The sequence below is a fragment of the Pseudopipra pipra genome, chromosome 6 (genome assembly GCF_036250125.1).
Source record: "Pseudopipra pipra isolate bDixPip1 chromosome 6, bDixPip1.hap1, whole genome shotgun sequence".
NCBI lineage: Eukaryota > Metazoa > Chordata > Aves > Passeriformes > Pipridae > Pseudopipra > Pseudopipra pipra.
In genome coordinates this window covers 55,062,905-55,081,493 of record NC_087554.1, presented here as the reverse complement: position 1 = coordinate 55,081,493, position 18,589 = coordinate 55,062,905, and the positions used below count along the sequence as shown (strand labels likewise).

The 18,589-nt window shown below is 44.0% G+C and overlaps 1 protein-coding gene across 3 annotated transcripts in view; it reads left to right on the top strand.

Moving 5' to 3' along the window:
• LOC135416280 (uncharacterized) overlaps positions 1-18,589 on the top strand; it is a 42,233-nt gene that overhangs the window by 8,854 nt on the left and 14,790 nt on the right. Inside the window, exons 2-5 of one of the 3 annotated variants that reach the window (XM_064659244.1) lie at positions 8,576-8,899; positions 10,516-11,110; positions 12,792-12,909; positions 16,838-16,912. In XM_064659244.1, the coding sequence (XP_064515314.1) occupies positions 8,576-8,899; positions 10,516-11,110; positions 12,792-12,909; positions 16,838-16,912 (1,112 nt within the window). Of the gene's footprint in view, positions 1-8,421; positions 8,900-10,515; positions 11,111-12,791; positions 12,910-16,837; positions 16,913-18,589 lie in introns of those variants that run through there. The other 2 variants (XM_064659245.1, XM_064659246.1) reach the window with 2 other exon arrangements.

The window sequence follows — 18,589 nt, the reverse complement described above, 5'->3', positions numbered from 1 at the left end:
AGTCATGGAGCATAACAAACACCACTGTCCACCACTATTTCCTGCTCACTAAACAGATGTGTATGGTTAAGGGGCTGAATATTCTCTTTGAAACTAAAGGAAATAGTCACTTACTTAAATCCTTTGTTGAAATGTGGCCTTAATGCTCTTTTTTATTAATTTTCAAGGGTCTTGGCTCTTGACAGCCAGTAAATAACATGTACTGGAGATCTAAGTTCATAACAGTGCAGAGAACATGCTTGTTCAGGATGGGAAAAAAATAGTGCTTCCTTTTTTAATTTACTTGATAATTTAGAGACATCCTTAGAAATTACCTAATTTTGGTTCCTTTAGGACCACGTCTTTCTCCTTTGCAGGGAAAAAATTGATGTGAGAGATGAACAGAGTGGTTGTGATGGAGGCGGCAGAGGAACTCTGCCAATGTGCTGGCAGTTGGTGCTGTGCAGCTCTCAGGACCTGGGTTAGTGTCTCTGAATCTTTATATAGCACTCCCTCCACTTTGCTGAGAAGTGGGAAGCAATGAAAAGACAAGATACATCTTGATACTGGCAGCAGATGAATGCATTGCAAATACTCTTCCTTTTCCTTTACCTTGCCCGTTCCCGATGCCTCCCTCCCCAAGCTTTTGCCCACCTCTTGCTTTCTTGGTATTTCTTTCATTCCTGTAAGACAAGAAGGGGTCAGAAAATGTTGAAGAATCTCACGGAGTTTCCACATCATGTAGCAGTGATGAATTTTCTAGTGCCATGTCTCTTGTAAATGCTTTTCTGGTTTTGGAAGAAAACACAGTGATGCAGTGTAAATGTTTTATCACCATGTATTTGGGAGGCCTGCTTTATTCAGCCTGAACTGATGCTGATAAAAATTTAATGCTTCTCTTTGTGCTCATACAGAGTTCCTCCCCCAGGTATTTTTCTGAAACAGTTTCAGAGGATGATTAGCTCTCTTGTAGGACCCTTTTGGGTTTCTCTTGCTGTAGCAAGTCCTTCACTGTAGCTATCTAGCTCCAGTGTTTAAAGTTTGCAATAATCTTTTAAAACTGATATTTTAACAGTGTGATTTGGCATCTTCTTGGATATCCTGAGGGAATGGAGTTCTTGCTCAGATTGTCCAGAAGTGACAACAGGAGATGCTTGGTGCTGAGCATTTCTGAAGATTAGGTGTCTATACAAAAGCTGATCTCTTTTCTCCTACCTCCTCTCCTAAATAACCTGTTCAGCAATGAAGATAAGGGCCCTGAGTTGTGTTGTTTATTTATATTAATATATCAATATATTACCACATTATATATGAATATATTGATATGTTAATATTGATACATTAATATATGAGTATTTATTTATCTATACTCATATATCAATATGCCCCATCCAGTAGCTCCAGTTTCAGGTGCATGGGACATTCCTGCCTTAGTTTGTAGCCAGAGATACCTGTGGTCAATGTTAAGTGGAGAAATGTTTGAGCTTTGATTTTGTGTTAATATTTAAACATTCCTGGCTCCTGCCAGGGAGGTCTCGGGATGTCCCAGCAGCCAATCTGTAGTTATGACTTTTAGCCTCCAGATGGTGTCTGGCAGATGTGCCTGTGGAGTACAGTGGAGGTGAAACACTGGAGACTGGAAATTACACAATCACTGGCCTCTTGTGGCAACAGAAAAAAACATGCAAATGATGTCATGTGGATTTTCAGTCCCAAATCTCTGCATATGCTGCTCCGTGCAGGGCTGTGGGTACAGATGTGTGTAGGAAGTTTCCTGCAAAGTTGAACCTTAAGTTTTTACTGCTGGAAAGAATCAATGTAAAAATGCACAGAGGAATCCTGTCAATCTAAGCCAAATGAAGGGACTCAAATAAAATTTTAGGCTTGTCTGTCCAACTGGAGATGGAATATTCATAATACAAGCTTTCTAAAAAAAGCCCATCTGGATAAAATCATGGAGCATCTTGAAATGAGACATGGTAGTGGTTGAGGTAATGTATTCCTCACCACACTAGCAAACAATATCCATAATATACTTTTTTAAAAGCTCTTTCCATCCCTAGGAGAGCAAGCAGCATTGAAGTTGTAGATTTCCTCTGGCAAACCAACCCTTCGATCCTTCCTTGGATAACTCTTCAGAGAGCTTATAGTATTAGAAACCAAGCTGTTGGGTGGCTGCTCTTGTAGGGACATGACTAGAGTGGCAGCCTGCAGCACTGTGATATTTTCTGTGGCAGAAGCACTGCCCTCAGCTGCTGTTCAGGATTTGGGCTTTCTGAGTGCTAAAGTGACAGTGGTGGATCCTGAGTAATAGGAGATAAGGTGTGAAGAACTGCCTCTGGGATATTTTGTCTTCATGTTTTCCTGATCCCCTTTGGGGCAGAGAGGCCAGGTAGCCTGTCCTTCAAACCCCTTCGTGGCAGAGCATTCTCTGCAGTTTGGCATGGGGTATTATATTGCCTGTATTGTTTACACAGAGTTATACACAGAGGGGGAACAAGGTCAGGCAGTATCTCTTCTTCAGCTGCTGCCCATGCAGGACTCTTGAGGCCCGGGGCAAACACAGATTTCAGCAGCTTGCCTCACTTTACGGCCCTCGTGTTTTCCATGCTGGCTGCTTTCCCTGATAACTTATTGTCTATGGAGAAATTGGAAAACAGCCTTCAAACCTTCACAGAATCTTGATGTCATACCCAGTCCATACAGTTGCAAGCAGCGGCAGGCTTTTACCAAATCATGGTGCATGGGACAAGCCTGTCGGCTCCCTCCTCTCTCCCACCTGAGTCTGTGGGCCCTCTCCTCTCCCTCTTTTCCCTTCAGGTGCCAGTGCCATGCTGAGGGCTGCAGCCCCCACCCATCCACACCAATAATACAATCCCAGCTGCTGGCCTGCCGACAGAGCTGAAGGGGCACGGGCACTGACTCCCGCTCCTCCTGCTGGCAGCTCTTGCTGTGCCTCCCCACAGATAAACACAACCTATCTCCAAACACGGCCTCAGGTCCATAAAATACGTGAAAACTAAAGAATTTGCTTTGAAGTATTCTATTACCTCAGCATTTGATCGAACCTAATTGCCCGTTTTTGTGTTCTGGAGAAACTTTTTTTAAAGCAATCTGTATTGTGTGCTACGTACTCTGTCTGGTGGATAATTTTTTCTCCCTCTTCCACTGATGCTGATGGAAACCAGAAGGAAGTTGCAATTGATACAGTATCCTCAGTCCTTGCTGGAGGTCTGTGGGGCAAAACCAGGGAGTGAGAATTCCCAGCAGTGGTACCAGTTTCTTTACTGAAACCTAGTTGCTACTCCAGGAAGTTTCACTTTATTTTTCTCTTACTATGTGGATTAGGATATTCTCAATGCAGGGATTTTTAGGGTCACTTGAAAGATCCCTATTGCTTCACTCTCTACAGTTCATCTTTAAAATCTTGGGGGTTGCATGATTTATTTATTTATTATTACTACTATTGCTGTTGTTGTGAAAAGGGGAAGCATCTTCCTTAAAGCAATGCTGAAAAGAAAAAGCAGAATTAGGCAAACCCCCCAGGAATTAGCTAAAAATGGTCTAAAGGAACAGAAAAGTAGGTTACTAATTAAATGAAAATTGAGGTCATTTCAGAATGGGGTTCTCACAATCAGAAGGAGAACAGAGGCAGTGCAAAATTTTCTTTCACACCCAAACATGTTTCAGTGTTCAGGGCAGGGAAGGTGGCAGTATTCAATTCTTGTCCTTAGGACTTTAGTGTGGTTGCTGAAACTGCTGGGACCATGCAGCCTCTCTGTCAATCCATCTTTCTGTCCTCTCCTTATACACTGAATTCCTCCAGTTTCAGACAAATCCAGAGAAGGATAGAAGTCTCAGATTAGCTTCTGCAAAATGGGATAAAAATCAGTGGCTGAGCAGATAAGAGCTGCTCAAGTGAACACACTCGAAGAGAAAGGAAGAAGATTCCTTCTTTCCCTTTTTCTTCAGCTGTGTCTGAAGGGCAGCTCCAAATTAGCTGCAAAATCATAGCTCTGTGGCCTGTTTGGGGTAGCACAGATCTCAGAGAGGTGAGAGGGTGCAGCCTGCTGCCAGGACCCACCACAGGGAAGCAACTTCATTTCATCTGTAGGAAAAGCTGCCTGTATTAAATATTTGTGCTGCTTTATTTGGTCTTGCACACACATGGCTTAGCTGGAGAGTAAACAGCGGATTTGGTGAGCAACAGAGGCAAGGAAACCATGTTTGTGTACCTTGAGATTGAGCTGCCAGGTGGAGTCTGATGAGTAATAAAGGTTGAGTTCATGCCATGTTCTGTTCCTCAGCAGGAGCAACGAAGGTCTACCCTCCCTCCTCAGCTATGTGTGTCCATGGAGTGTGTAAGGATGTACTATTTTGTGTCAGCCATCTTCTGTCAGTTTGGTTAAAACTGGCTTTAAAAGTAGTTAAAACTGACTTAAAATCCACTCAAGTGCCTTAGGGCAGGGGATCAGATGAATACAGAGACACCTGCAACCTGTGGCTACATTGTCTTTTTTCTTTAGGAAATGGGGTTATCCTTAGGAAAAAAGAATAAATGTATGCTTTCACAGGATAATAAACAGCTAATTGTCCACAACTGACAAAGTCACCTCTTGCATGTGACCATTATGGCAGTGCCAGCTGCAATGTCAAACTAGAGGGGAAGGTGTTTTGTTTTGTTTCTCTGTTGGTTTGTTTTCTCTCTCTCCAAAAAGCCTACCTTGCTTGGAATGGAGACTGGCTGTTCTTTGATTGCTGATGAAATCAAAGATGCTGTGCGTGGGTGGGGGAACACATTGTCAGACTACAGCTTAGCTTCACAGAGTGGTTTTGCATGGATTTATATCCTAGGGAACCAACATCTTTCTGTGCCATACTCTGCATGTTTTATCATCATAATTAATATTCCTTTCTGACATCTTTCATGCCTTTGGTTCAAAGTGGTAGAGAGTACTTACATGTTCTGGAAACAAAGAAGGAGGCGAGAAACCTCTCTCTCCAGATACTGCAGATTCACCTGCCTGTTAGGACCAAGTGTATTTCCTGTAACAGATGCTACTGAGCACAAAATTTCCATTGTATATAACTGACTGTGTTCATGTAGCATCCCTGCAAAGCAAGCAGGGGCATCACTGCATTGCTGGAATTGGAATATTAATGTAATTGGACTTTTGCAAAGTCATTTAATTTGTAGTGCTAGTAGTCTGACCTCATCCAATTAGCATCCAGACCAAACAGCTATTGTCCAAGTCAGGCACACAGTCCACTTATTATGAAGAGATTTTATCTATCTAGGCAAAAGAAATGGGAAACAGCAAGATAAAGAGTTAAGTCAACAGAGAAACAACATAAAAATGTATCCAATATATTCACTCATTTAATGAAAGATCCCAAAGACAAAGGAGGTACAGTTTTTCTGAGATAGGAAAACAGAGTCATAGTGATGTGGAGAGGCTGTGGGCTTTTCCAGAAGCTCCAGGCAATGAGGGAAACTCCTGAATGCTGGGGATGTCCCTAGCAGACAAATTGCTCTTCTTTCACAGTGAGCATACCAAGGGTTAGGGCAGGGAGAAGAACGACCCAGCTAGGGAACATCCCATTGTGGATAAATAGAGGTATTGAAACACCAGGAAGAAGGAGGAGGCAGGCTTCCAAGAAGCGGCTTTTGAGGAAGAAGGAAGTAATTTGGTACACCTGACAAAGGAATTTGTTCAGAAGCAGAACTGTGCTTGTTCTTGGTCCTGTGTCCTAGTGGTTTTCTACTGCCCTTCTTTCTGTGAAACAGCTCCCCTCGGGTGGGCAGCTCAAAGAGCCCATGGAAAGGGCAGATAAAACGTGGCAGTGCCTCAGTTTCCCTGCCCAAAACAACAGGTTTGGACAGCAAACAATCCCTTTGCATTATGTTAACTCTTTGTGAAAGAACTTTGTTCTAGTTTGATCTTGACACTTTTCAGCTCCTCTGCTGTAAAGGCGAAGCTTCCCAGGAAGTTTTGCTTGTTTAGGCATAACACCATTCATGGAAGCACTGTGTAGAAGATGTTACTAGAGATTCAAATTTTCTCCATGTTTTAGCTGCAGAACTTCAGCCTGAGCAGTAAAATAGCATTATAGACAGAGGGGAGAGACCTGTGCACCAGGATGTGCTGTTGAGGCACATGGACCCAGGAAAGCAGACTGCTTGGTGGCCTTTGGGCAGCTCCTTTGTGGCATGTCCTCTCCTGGTGCAGTGCATTCCCCTCAGTGACACCATCCTTCAACCCAAAGTAGTTGTGGGCAGGGGGGTGCAGATAGGCTGACAATGGACTGCCACTCCCACTGTAGCCAGAGGGACGGGGAATCATCTCCTGCTGCTGATGGGCTCAGCGCCCTTGGTCAGAATGACCATCCCCACCCTGCTGTCCCTTCGCAGGGTGCTCACAGCTGTCTGCTCCCCAAGGCTATGGCCTGCTCTGCCTTCACACGCTGGTTGTCCTGGTTTGTGAGTGAGGGGAAGGTTGGACAGAGGGGCCCTCTGGGTTGTTGGTGCTGCAGTGCTCGGGTGGACAGTGACCTGAGGGCACTCTCATCTCAGGGAGTGTCTGCCATGGCCTTGATTGAGTGGGTCCAGTGGTCCATAGGGTAAGAGATGCTCCTAGCTTCAGTAAGTCTGTCCATCTCTGTGCATTCACTCCTTGCTTTCCTCAGGCTCATATTGTATTCCCTTGAAAGAAGCTTTCTGGGAAAACACAGCAATTCCCACACATCATGTTGCCACAGTTTAGGGCGTGATCTGCAGCTGTTGTGTGTTCAAAATCTATATACTGCAGAGAATATTGCCTTCAGGGCTGGCACTTTGACATCCAGTTTCCTTCTACAGAGAAGTCTAGGGAAATGTTTTTTGTTAGAGTCAGGCTTGTTGGAAAAATGCTGATGAAGTGAAACATAAACACATTGTGTTGGAGTTTTCATGGGAAAATATTGCTGAAGGGTTTCAACATGACTGGAATACATCTCTGCAGTACTGACCCCCTCACTCCATCTCGTATTCATACACTGTGCAGCTATAACATTCTAAACAAAACTTTTTAACTTCAGCCAATTAAAAATTAAGGTCAAAATGGAATATGTGTAAAGTCTCTCAATTTTTAACTTTTTTCACAACCTGGGAAAACACTGAGTTTTGCAACCTCAGTATTTCCTACTGGCAACAGCTCAAATGTATGACCACTGCTGGAATTTCTGTTTGCTCTTCCAAATGAAATTTATTTCCTCCTCCCTATTGTTACTAATGAATCAAATGGCTCTGTGATAACATACTGATGGAATTAAGCACAGAGTAAAAGAGCAAGAACAACATAACATTTACTTGGTTTCCAAGTAGGAAACCAGTGGAATTCTACTGTCATGAAAATTTAGAAAATCTTGGAAGAAACTGCAGGCGTTAAACCCAGAAATATGATATCACATATTTGGAATAATCTAGATGCTGTGTGGAAAAATTACTCCTTAAATTCATACCCTGAAAATAATTTTTGCATATTATATAGTTTTGAATAAATACAGCTTGTAATGACTAATACAAACTGTCCTCAGCTGATGAAAATCCTCAAGTTCTCAATTTAATTTTTGTAATAATGGAATGGAGAATTAAACCCAGTTTGTAACTCTCTAGCAAGGGGAGAGTGGTAAGGACAGCATTTCAGCTTCCCTCCAAGTGCACTGCCTTTCTCACAGCAGTGCAGAGACTTTAAAAAAATCTATTTTAAACATGAGTTCCTGGAGTTCAAGCATACTTTCTGTGTAGGAATTTGTCCTGAGGTTTATGGTCAGACATTTTAGCAGCCAAGCAGACATACATCTCCTTTTTCTTCACTGTGGGCATTGGCTGGTGAACAGATCTATATGTGTGCATTACACATATGAACACACACACACATATATGGTGGATAGCTGCAAGGTTAGGCCATTTATATCTATGTGTGTGTATAAAAGTATAAAACAATATATAATTGTTGCTGGAATATTGCACATTCCAGGAGGCTGAGATCACTCTTGTCTCCTCTGAATAGTGCTGTTAAAACATGGAAACCAATCCCCTTTCTCTGGGGCTTTACATCCCTGTTGGCTACCATGAGGCTTGCTGGGAGGTGGGGAAAAAATTGGCTCCAAACCCAGATGTGATCTCTCTGCCAAAGAAAAGCTCAGGTGCAGCCTGGGCACGTGGGGTGGGTGGAAAAGGATGTGTTCTTCATAGAAACTATTAATAATCAACTCCCTTACACTGATAGGATTATCATCAAAATAACTGGCAGCGCAGGGATGTTTTAGTCATTTAGAAAATTCCAAAAATTCCACTGGCTTTCCCCTAGTGCTTGCGGTTAGATTATGTATGAGGTTTTTGACATTATTTTCCTAGAAGAGAGAGGGATTACATAAGAGGGCTGGCAGCCTATAAAAATGTCCTCACTTGGCACGGACAGGAACCAGGTTAGACTTCTTCAAAGACAGCTGAAGCCACAGGAAAAAAATAAATCAGAAGAAGAGAGAACTTTTCTGGGAGACGGATGCTAAGATCACCTTGCATAGAAGTGTTTCTAATGCTTTCTTCTGACAGTATTCCCATTTGGACAGAAAGCCTCTGAATCTGCTTGGATTATGAGGAAGACAAAGCATTCCTGGGCAGCCGTGGCGGGAAGAGGCAACAAGGGGGAGAAAACGGCTGAGGAAAATGCAAGAATACTGCCCAAGACCACACATGAGGAGAGAAAGAAGCAGGAGGCAAAGAGGAAAGGGACACTGAAAACCTTGGCAGGCAAATTGCTAAAGACTGTGGTTGGTGGGAAGGAGACAATGAAGAAGGCTGGCGGTGAGGATGTGGCAGGGAATTTGCTAAAGATGCCAACCAGTAGGAAGGGAGCGGAGAGAGGGACACCTGCAGGTAACCTTGAAGTTATCTTTGGGTCCAGGCCTGGATCTTGTCTGCCTCACTCAGCCCTGCAGGCTCTTGTTTTCATCAGCTTTACACTCTCCTCCTTCCCATCCTTCTCCTGAATTCCCGTCCTTTCTGAACTGTACTCTTGCTCCTCTGGAGAACTGTGTATTTCACTTTGCCTCACAAGTGTTTCTCTTTATTGTTCTCATTTTTATCCCTGCAAAGACTCCTGATATGTCTTGTGAGAAAGATGATGTATGTGTGAGTGACACCCTGTTGGTGTGACTGTGCTGTTCTTCCACAGATGGGAGGGGCAGATGGGTTGTACATGGGCTAGTTGTGCCAATTAAGCATTTCCTATGTGTTGCATGTATCAAGGCAGGCCCCGTGCAGCTTGTAGACCGCTCCTGAACAGCTTGGACATTGCTTTATTGAAGATCCTTGCATCAACCCTTCTCCAGTTCCTTTCATGTTCCTCCCTTTAGTCCTGTTTGGTTTAATTCTTACTACATATATGAGATTTTTTTCATAGAGGAAAGTTAGGATTCAGGTGGAAGATAATGGAAGCTCATACTTTTTCATTCTTCACTCTACACCCAAAGCTGTATCCTGAATTATTTCAGAGTCCCACTACTTCTGGCTTCGTTTAAATTTCCCTGAATCTCTTCAAGTTTGATTTTTCCTCTGGACTCTGCTCCAGGTACCTTTGGACAAATATTTTCAACTCTTTGTTGCTCAATTTTGTCATCTGTAAAATACACAGTAAAAAACCTGCAGCTCTGTGCAGCTGTTGTGAGATTACATCTAACCCTTATTGGTGGGCTAGATGTGATGGGTAAGACATTTTAAAAACAAGCAACAGTGAAAAACTTCTCCTTCCTGCTTCTGAACTTTAAAGATTTCATAATGCCTTGATGGGGTGTCTGGTGATTAGGGCAGTGGCTCTGTCACCACAGCTTCTTGCAGATGTGGAGGTCATGGGCTGTTATGGGAATCCCCTTCTAAGTTTCACTTTTGGGCAAAATAACATGCCTAATCATTTGGCCTAGTTAAAATACCCTGATAAAGAGAGGGCCCTGGACTGCACTGAGCAGTCTCAGCCTAAGGCAAGAGCTTGCTGGCAGGAGTGATACCCTCTGTGTAGCTATGTCAGGCTTGAGCAGGTGAGAGGGACCTTCCAAGGGAGCTTGCAGCGCTTTGGTCCTGCCAAGGTTTTCTGTAGAGGAAACAGAGGATTCCTTCTAGGCTTGACTTTCAGCTGTTGACTTGTTCAGAAGATGTCCTTTCTTTAATGCTTTTCTTTTGGACAGAAGGTGCATTCCTTAAGGAAAGATTGCCATTAACAAACCTGCACAGCCCACATGAAGAGGTCTCTGGGATGATGACCAGAAAACTGCAGATTAGTCTGCAGGCTTGGTTAGCCTGGAGGAGAAGGGATGAAAGAGAGAAAGAGGGAAAAAAGTGCTTGTCTTGAGGAAACTGAGAGGTACTAGTGCTAGACCTTAAGTGAGCTTATCTTAAATACATAGGTATAAACTACATACTTCATAACTTGGATATTAAAGCGATGAGTCCTATAGACGAGCGAAGAAACAGCAAATTGTGTTCTTTCTCTGTTGCAGAGGAAACCATCTGCATATGCATTGAGCAAGGAAAATTTTTGGAAGCTTGTGATCATATTTATAATCTGAAGCATTCTGGAAATGACGGTGTGCAAAAATCTGAATCACTTTATGCGCTGCTGGCTGAACGAATGTGGACTGTGGTGGAAGAAGTGCTCAGGGGAAGTGGTAGGATGTTCCTGGAGCCACTGCAATCAGTGGGGGAGTCACTGATGTGGGAGAAGCAGAAGGAAGCAGACTGGCTTGGCAACAGCCAAGGAATGGATTCTGTTTCCACCTGGAGTCCAAACTTCTGGAAGAAAGATCTGGAGGAAAAACTGATACAGTACGTGACAGCCCAGATTCCCCTGTTTGATTCCCCTGCTAACACAGATGATACTGCACTAAAACAGCATCTGAGTCATCTAGAAACGACATTTCTCCCCAGCCTGGAACACAGAAGTGATGTCTTCAAGGAAGCAGGACTGCTTGTCACCTATGCCCGCTGCTGTTGTGCCTCTTTGTGTTCTCACCTTTCCACACTTACTGACAGTAACCATTTCAGCTTCAGCCAATGTCTTTTAATTTATGAATGGGGCCTTAAAATATACAAAAGGTACGTCTGAAGAACTTTTTCTCTACATTTTTTTTATGTCTCTATTTTTCAGTTCTGAGCACAATCTCCGCTTCCTGATAGCTCAGCGATGCTCAGGGCTCTTGCTGAGTTTAGGCTTGCCCACTGCCTCTTTTATCTTCTGTGCTCTCAGAATCAGAGCCTTTTTTTCGTTGCAGTACTGCCTTTTTCTGAATCCTTAGTAGCAGGCTCAGGGGCTTACCTGAGGCAGGCAGGTATTTCTCCACTGGACTCCTGTTAGATCTGCACAGTTTTCTGCTTTATTGAACAATTTCTTTCCTCGCATTAAGCCTTTTTTAGCAAGGTCCATAATACTTCAATTACTCCAGCCTTTCTGTCAGCAAGGTGCTCTCTGGGCTTCTCTTGTCGTGTCCTTGGTTCTTATGCTGCTTTATCTGGCTTGTAGTTTGCTCAGTTGTTTCTGTGCTTCCTGCATTAGTGTTCATATCACAGGAAAAACATATAGCAGATCATTAAATTTCTGCCCAACTTTGGGAAAACAGATGTGGTTTTCCCTGTGATCTGAAGAGCAGCACATCTGGGACCTTTTGGCCCAATGTGAATTCAAAGCCTGTGGGTGCCATCAAAGCCTGAAGCTTTCTTGTGATTTCTTTTTGTATGGTAGAGGTGGTGTTTGATTCTCTGTGTCCATGGTTTCGTTGCTACTTGACAATTCCAATCTACTCATGCCCTAATAGTTTTCAGCCCTTTGGGGTTATTTGATTGCTTCCATCCAAGCCTACAGCTTCTCTGATCCTTGTATTAATTACACTTATAAACCCTTGATTAGCTCATCAGCAGTTCATCAGGTGGGCTCTTCCCACACCCAGCTCCCAAAGGAGGGAAACAGTGTGTGGGTAAACATTGGCCATAGTCAGACACATGGGAGAAGGGGTTAGGATGCATCGCTTTGGCTGACACTTTTGAAATGGTAAAGCTTTAGAGTAATGTATTGATAAAAGTATTGAAAACTTACATGAAATTGGAGGTGAAAAATTACGTAATTTAAATTTATAAAGAAAATACAAACATTTAACATATAAAGAAAAGTCAAATATAGGAAAAATGTATTATGTAAATGCTGAATTCCTTCAAAAAACCAAACCAACCAAGCAAGAGCAGCACATGACTGTATTAGTCATGAGGTAGTGAAGAAAGTGGAAATGAGAAGAGCACAGATGCCAGCCTTAACTATTTGAATTTTACTCTCTGAATACTGTTATAACCTCAGTGAAAGCTCATGCATAAATGCAGTTGTCCTGGTATATAGCTGCTTTTTATTCCACTTAGACAGAACATGTGACACTTGTAAAATTGTGCATTCGTGCAAGTGTGCTTGGGTGACTCTACCTAAGCCTGGAAAGGAATTCAGCAGCAGCAATGAGGGAAAGGGAAAAGGAAACAACAAAAAAAAGTGTAATTTGGGCAGCAAATATGGGAAGATGGAAAAGAAACAGCATAGAAGAATAGCTGTCGAAAGGACATGATGAAGATCATCTGCATGCTGTGACTGCCCAAACACGGCAAATACAGCTGGGTTCTTGCAGGGCACCCTGTTTTCTTACTATGAGACTGTGGTGCCAAGCAGGAGTTGCCAGGCAGGCAATGGGCTGTGGACCATGGGAAGCTGCCCCTCTGGCTGAGCTCTTGTTTCTGTATGCAGTGGCAGCAAGGCATGTCTGAGATCCAGCCAGATCTCCCAGCACAACCTTTCCCTTGATGGACAGTATCTCATGTGGATTATTTTGAAGACTGAGGAAAAGTTACTTGCAGTCGCACGGGTAAGAACTCAAGGGTTTTACCCCAGTCTGCCTGTTCTGTTCCTGTGGTTTTAATTGCCCTTATTAAATTAGCTGCTCCCTTGCAAGCTGAGCCAGCTCTGCTTAGCTGTGAGTAAGCCCCAAGGTCTTGACCAAGTTTCATTGCAGATGTGAAGATCCATGATTGTCTGCTGCCAAAGGGATGCAACCATGTACTTGTTCCTTAGCAGGGAAAACGTTGGGACATTTGCAAATCTCTCTTAACCCATTGCTGCACCTCCATAGAGCTGCAATCTGCTCTGCTTAGAAGCCCATGAATCTGGAGGAAAGGAAGCCTATGGGTGAAACCCACTTCCTTATTGAGAGCCATTTCAAGGTGCTGTTAATCTTCTATTACTGAGCCCATTGTGTGCAATGGTTGGGTGTTTTTACAGCTGTGTAGGATATTGAGGCTGCTGGGTTTGCCTGTATGTGGACCCCTCACAGCCCTCTCCAGCCTGCTGGATTGACACTGCTGAGGTTATAGCAAAGACTATTTCCAGAGTTCAGCACAAGGAAATGTGCAGCTGGTGCACAGCCAGTAGCCCTCCTGTAAGGTTGGAGGAGGGCATCCTGCCATGTGATCCCACAGGTGACCCCAGCCCTAGGGCTGCAGCGCCTCTTTCTTTTCTCAGCAAAGCTCCCCCTTTGAAGAATTCTGTTGAGACATGTGGAATACAAATGAAGCAGGGAAGATGTGTTGTAGCAAAGGGGAATTCCAGAGGAAATGATGTTGTTTGCAAAACTCAGCGGGGCCTTTCATATTCAGCTAAAGCTGAAATGCAGCAGCAGGAGTTACCACACTCATCTCTCTGGCTTTCCATTTCCACCAGCCCCTAGGGAGGAGAGGAGGGGAAATTCTATGGCAAACTGCTGAATCATCCCAGGGAAAGTACTCTAAATTGCAGAGATTTTCCTCAAGACCTATTCCCTGAGGGAGAACACGAAGGTAGTCACAAACATGGGAGTAGAAGTGCCAGCTGGTGACAATATGCTTAAAGCCTACTGGTTTCAGAGTTTAACATTAGGTATCTTTATGGGCTGTTTCTCATCGTTACCCTGGGGAAGACCACATGTTCTTAAGGTCTTTTTTTAGCACTTGTTTCAATGAAGGAAATTACTTTACTCAGGGTAATGCCACTGAGGTTATTTTAGGGCATGTCTCTGGGTCATTGACAAGCCCTCAAAGATGCTGACTAACAGTGATGGAGAATTTAATTGTTGGGTTTTTTTATAACTTCCCTCTAACATAGTAACTGGAGAAAGCTTTTGCTTAACCGTGGGCTTTCTGCTTTTGTGATGCAGGAAGTGCTGAGCAGGTTCACCTCAACCTGGCAGTGGTTACGAGCACTTATGCCATGCTACCCTGAGTTGACTGTATTTTTTCATGCCACCTTGGATCTGGAAGCATTGCAGCTCTACACAGTGCTGCATTATACATTGAGAGCAGAGCTGGAAGTGCTGGGGAGTGTAGCACAGCACTACCCTGGCTTGTTTCAAACCTAGCCAGCTTGGGACCAGCTCCAGATTCAAGCTAATGAGCTTAAGTGGACATAAGCTGATTCCATATGGAAAAATTATGGATGTCACTTCACTCAGCTCAATGGCATATCTTATAAAACCTGCTTTATCCCTCTGTTTCTGGTTCCAGGATACTTCAGCCCTTCATTATTCCAAACATAGAGGAAGTTGCTATTGAGCAAAATTCCTGTCAGTTATGTCTGAACAATTGTCATGTATAATTCTGACTAAATCACATGGTGTGTGTTTTGCCACTTCAATGGATGACTAAATTTTTCTAAATTAGAAGAGCCTGACCAGAATAAGCCATGGCCTGCTTTGCCTATAAATACCTGGCTTATCACAGGGAGTGCCAGCCTGATATCTCTGCATACTAAAAGCACTTTAAACAGAAATGAGTGGCGAGAACTGTGACCACATCTGAAGGTGCTGAGAGCTCAGGTGTCATGTGGGGTTCAAAACCACTTGCAAACACCTTTGTGGGGAACTTGGTCAGCTCTGCATGCAAGTCGCATTCCCTCAGCCTGGACGTGTCTGGGGCCAAGGGAGCTTTAGACATGAGACTGCAAGGTTGGTGAACTGAAAATGATGGTGCCATCGACTGGGTGGTCAGTCTGTCACCCTGCCCCTGTATTGGGGAATCTGACATGAGTGCAAGGCAAACCTTCCAGCATGATGCCAGTGTTCATTCTGATACTGAGAGGTGAAAAATGAGAAGGGTTTACACTAACCTGCAAAGGATCACTCGGGTCTGTGCCTTTTCCCCCCTAACACCTCTATCTTTTCAAACAAACAAAAAGAGGAGTGAGTAGTTCATGTGCTTTGGAGAATTTGGGCTGAGGACCTTCTGCTGTCCAAACGAATAAGGTTGTGCAGTCATTCTGCCCACTTTCCTGCCAATGTGTCAGCAGTGCACTCGCACCCATCTTAGACAATTTTGACCACACCTGGTAGCAACGTAGGGGTCTCAAGGATGTTAAGTTCTTGCATGTTTTAAAACAGCAACCAGAGAGAAGAGGGACCCAAGCTATAGCTCAGCCCCCTGCATTTTCTGAGAGGAAGTAATTGGCTGGGCAGTCAGCACAGATGGATCCATGGATCTGAGGCTTTGCAACATGGGGTGCCATATCTTGGCCAGACAGGGAGGAACAAGAAGGAAACTGGGCCTGTTTGTTACAGCAGAAATTCTGGTCCTCTCTCCAGCTCAGAGCCTTGGTGCCTGAGGTGCTGGTATCAACGCAGAGCTACAAACAACAAGCTCGTGTTAATTCAGACACATCATCTGGCCCAAAGCAACTAAGTACCATGGCTCAACAAGTTATTGCCTTGAAGTTACTCACTAAACCATACTTTGTCCCATTGGGGAGCAAGACCTTCATGTTGGCTTAAGCTGGCTCATTTTAGTGTGCAACTGGGGCAGGCTGGAAGTGTTTGTGCAGCTTGGCTGGGATGTGTTATCTCAGCACATCGTGTTCACACAATTGCTCACAGTCAGGTGATGACACTCCGGAGAAAAATAATTTTTCTCTGGTTGTTTACAACTGCTTATTTGCCTTTGATTAACACTTTTCAGTGAGTATGGAAGAGCAGTTGTTTTAAATATACTTTTGATGAAATTCTTCAGTTGACAGCCACAAATTTCCTAATTCATCAGCCAGAAAAGAACAAAGAAAAAAAAATGGCAGATCAGACTTTACATTCTTTGGAGGAAGATGCAGGAATGAAATAATAAATAAATGAGCCAGGCTTTTGAGTTTAAAGCTTCTATAAAGGTCAGATCGTGTTTTAAGCAACAAGCCCTTTCTCTGCAGTGTTAGTTTTGTTTTTACAACCCATTCAAACTACTGTAAGCCAGCCAAGTCTTGGGAAATTTCCCATTGTGCGGCCTCATGGGGCTCATCTCATCATGACAGTAGCTTTAAACACTAACCCGAATCCTCTTTGCACTCACAAGTCCCTGGCTCAAGCGAGGGAATGCTTTTAATTAGCGCTGGCTCGTTTATGTGGGTGCCGATTGGAGCTGGGAAGGGTGGAAAATCTCAGCTACAGTAGCTGGCAGCATGGAGCTGTGTGTCTAAGCGTTGTTTTGCTGTGTGGGCGCCTTCATTTGAGCTAAGCTAACTAGGGAAGACTGTAGATAACCCAAGCTGACACTGGGATGAAAGGAAGCTGCAAATCATTTAAACTCAAACAAACAATGTAGAACAAAACAGAACAATGTTATTAGGTCAGATGGAAAATAGCCAGGCTTTGGGTTAAATGAGACAGCCAAAAAAATAGAGGCAGAAATTCATCTAGCCCAAGTGCATAATGAGAGGCTGGGAAACCTAACTCATTATGAATGCCATTGTATCTCAACTGTTCTTTTTTCTTTTCTTTTAATGTTTAGAAGGAAGTAGGGAATGCCCTGAAAGAAGCCTTTGATATTGGGAAACCCCCTTGTACAGATGCCGCAGTCATTCAGGTAAACGGGGCGGAACCTAAAAGGTCTCACACTTAGGGGCAGTCCTGTTTCTGCACACAAATATGTGAATATTTGGCAAGACCCAGTTTTACATGTCTCAGGCTAAGCTCAATGTGTTAGAAGCTTGCCAGTTAGCTGTCATACTTAGACTGTGCCTGTTTGCTCCCAGACCTGTTTTTGTCCTGTGCATAGACAAAGAAAAAAACCTAACTAAAATAAAAATGAGCCTGAGATTAGCTAATTCAAACTGAAGTTGCATTTTCATTTATGCACCTGGATGTTTATGTAACGTTCTGTAAAGTCATCGTGTATGTTAACCACTCTGCTCTCTATGAGTTCTGCAGAGCACTTCTACAAAAGCAGTGAGGGTTGCCAAGCTGTGGCAGGGCCCCATATCTGGCAGTGCAAATGCAGACAGGCTCCCTGCTCCTGTGCTGGGTACAGCTGTGACTGCTGCCCTCATGGGTTGGGTGGTGAGAGGGGATACTGTAGAGTACAGCAAAGGTGAGCGCTTGAAGGGCATTGCAGAAGCACATTCTGCTGATTTATGAGCAGCACATACCACGGCCAGAGGGCGTTTGGATCAAGACCTGCAGAAGGATTAAAACAAATCCGGGAGCTCACATGTAGGCTCAAGTGATACTGGAGATCAGGGGCAGGATGCGGGCTGCCTCAACTGTATCTTTCTTCTCAACTACCACCACCCCAGTGGCAGTCCTCTTTCAGTTCATGAAAGAGGAAATTAGCTCCATGGTCCTTTGGGATGGCAGGCAGCCTCAGGCACTCTATTGGAGGCACTGCAGCTGTCCTTCCTCATGAGGATACAGCTTTAACTTGCAAAAACTAGCTTTTCTGGCCAAACTCAAACCCAGGAATCAAGTGCAGAGCTCACAGCAGGGACTGTTTGCTCCTCGCCTTGCCCTGTGCCCACTGGAGTGGTGGAGCAGTGATGTACCCAGTGATGTATCTGTTCTAGAGTGACTTTTAGCCACCAAGACGATTCATTTTCCTGGTCCTGACTCACAGAGCAAAGGTTTCTAACAGGAACTAGGACAAAGCCTGGTTTGAATCCTGTGGTCCTCATATCTGCAACATCTGGCCATGCTTCAGCATGAGTGGTTTTCTTTGTTGCGTATGAAACTGACGGGTTCAAATGCTCTGGGGTGGGTGATGGAAAAGACTGGATAAATAGGAAACCCTTATGAAATTACTGCCTCCTCAATTTTCACAAGCTGACACTGAAGATCAGATAAAAAATGAAGAGGGTGTCATAGAAACTCATCAGCCATGATTTCCTGACACTTTGGGGTGGCATATTTTATCTCGTCCCTTTGGGTGAGCTTTTACATCTGTTGTGAGCAGTGGAAAAACCCATTCATGATGTGAGCCACCCTTTGTCTCTGGATGACGAGCATTGGGAGAGCACAGCCTATGAGGCCATCTGTCTCCTTTTATCCATCTGGCTCTCCTTCCCTTGCAAGCTTTTGTTTCCACAGAGCAACTAATGGGCAGCATTAAGTTGCCACCTGCTCAAGCCTGTCTGATATGGGGTGAATTTTGAGCTGTCTGGCACAGCCCACCTCCTGCAGACACCTGGGCCACCCAGCTGGAGTCAGGGGCAAGACATAACGCCATAGAGTTTAACACACACTGCTGTGTCAGGTGTGAGCAGTGGTG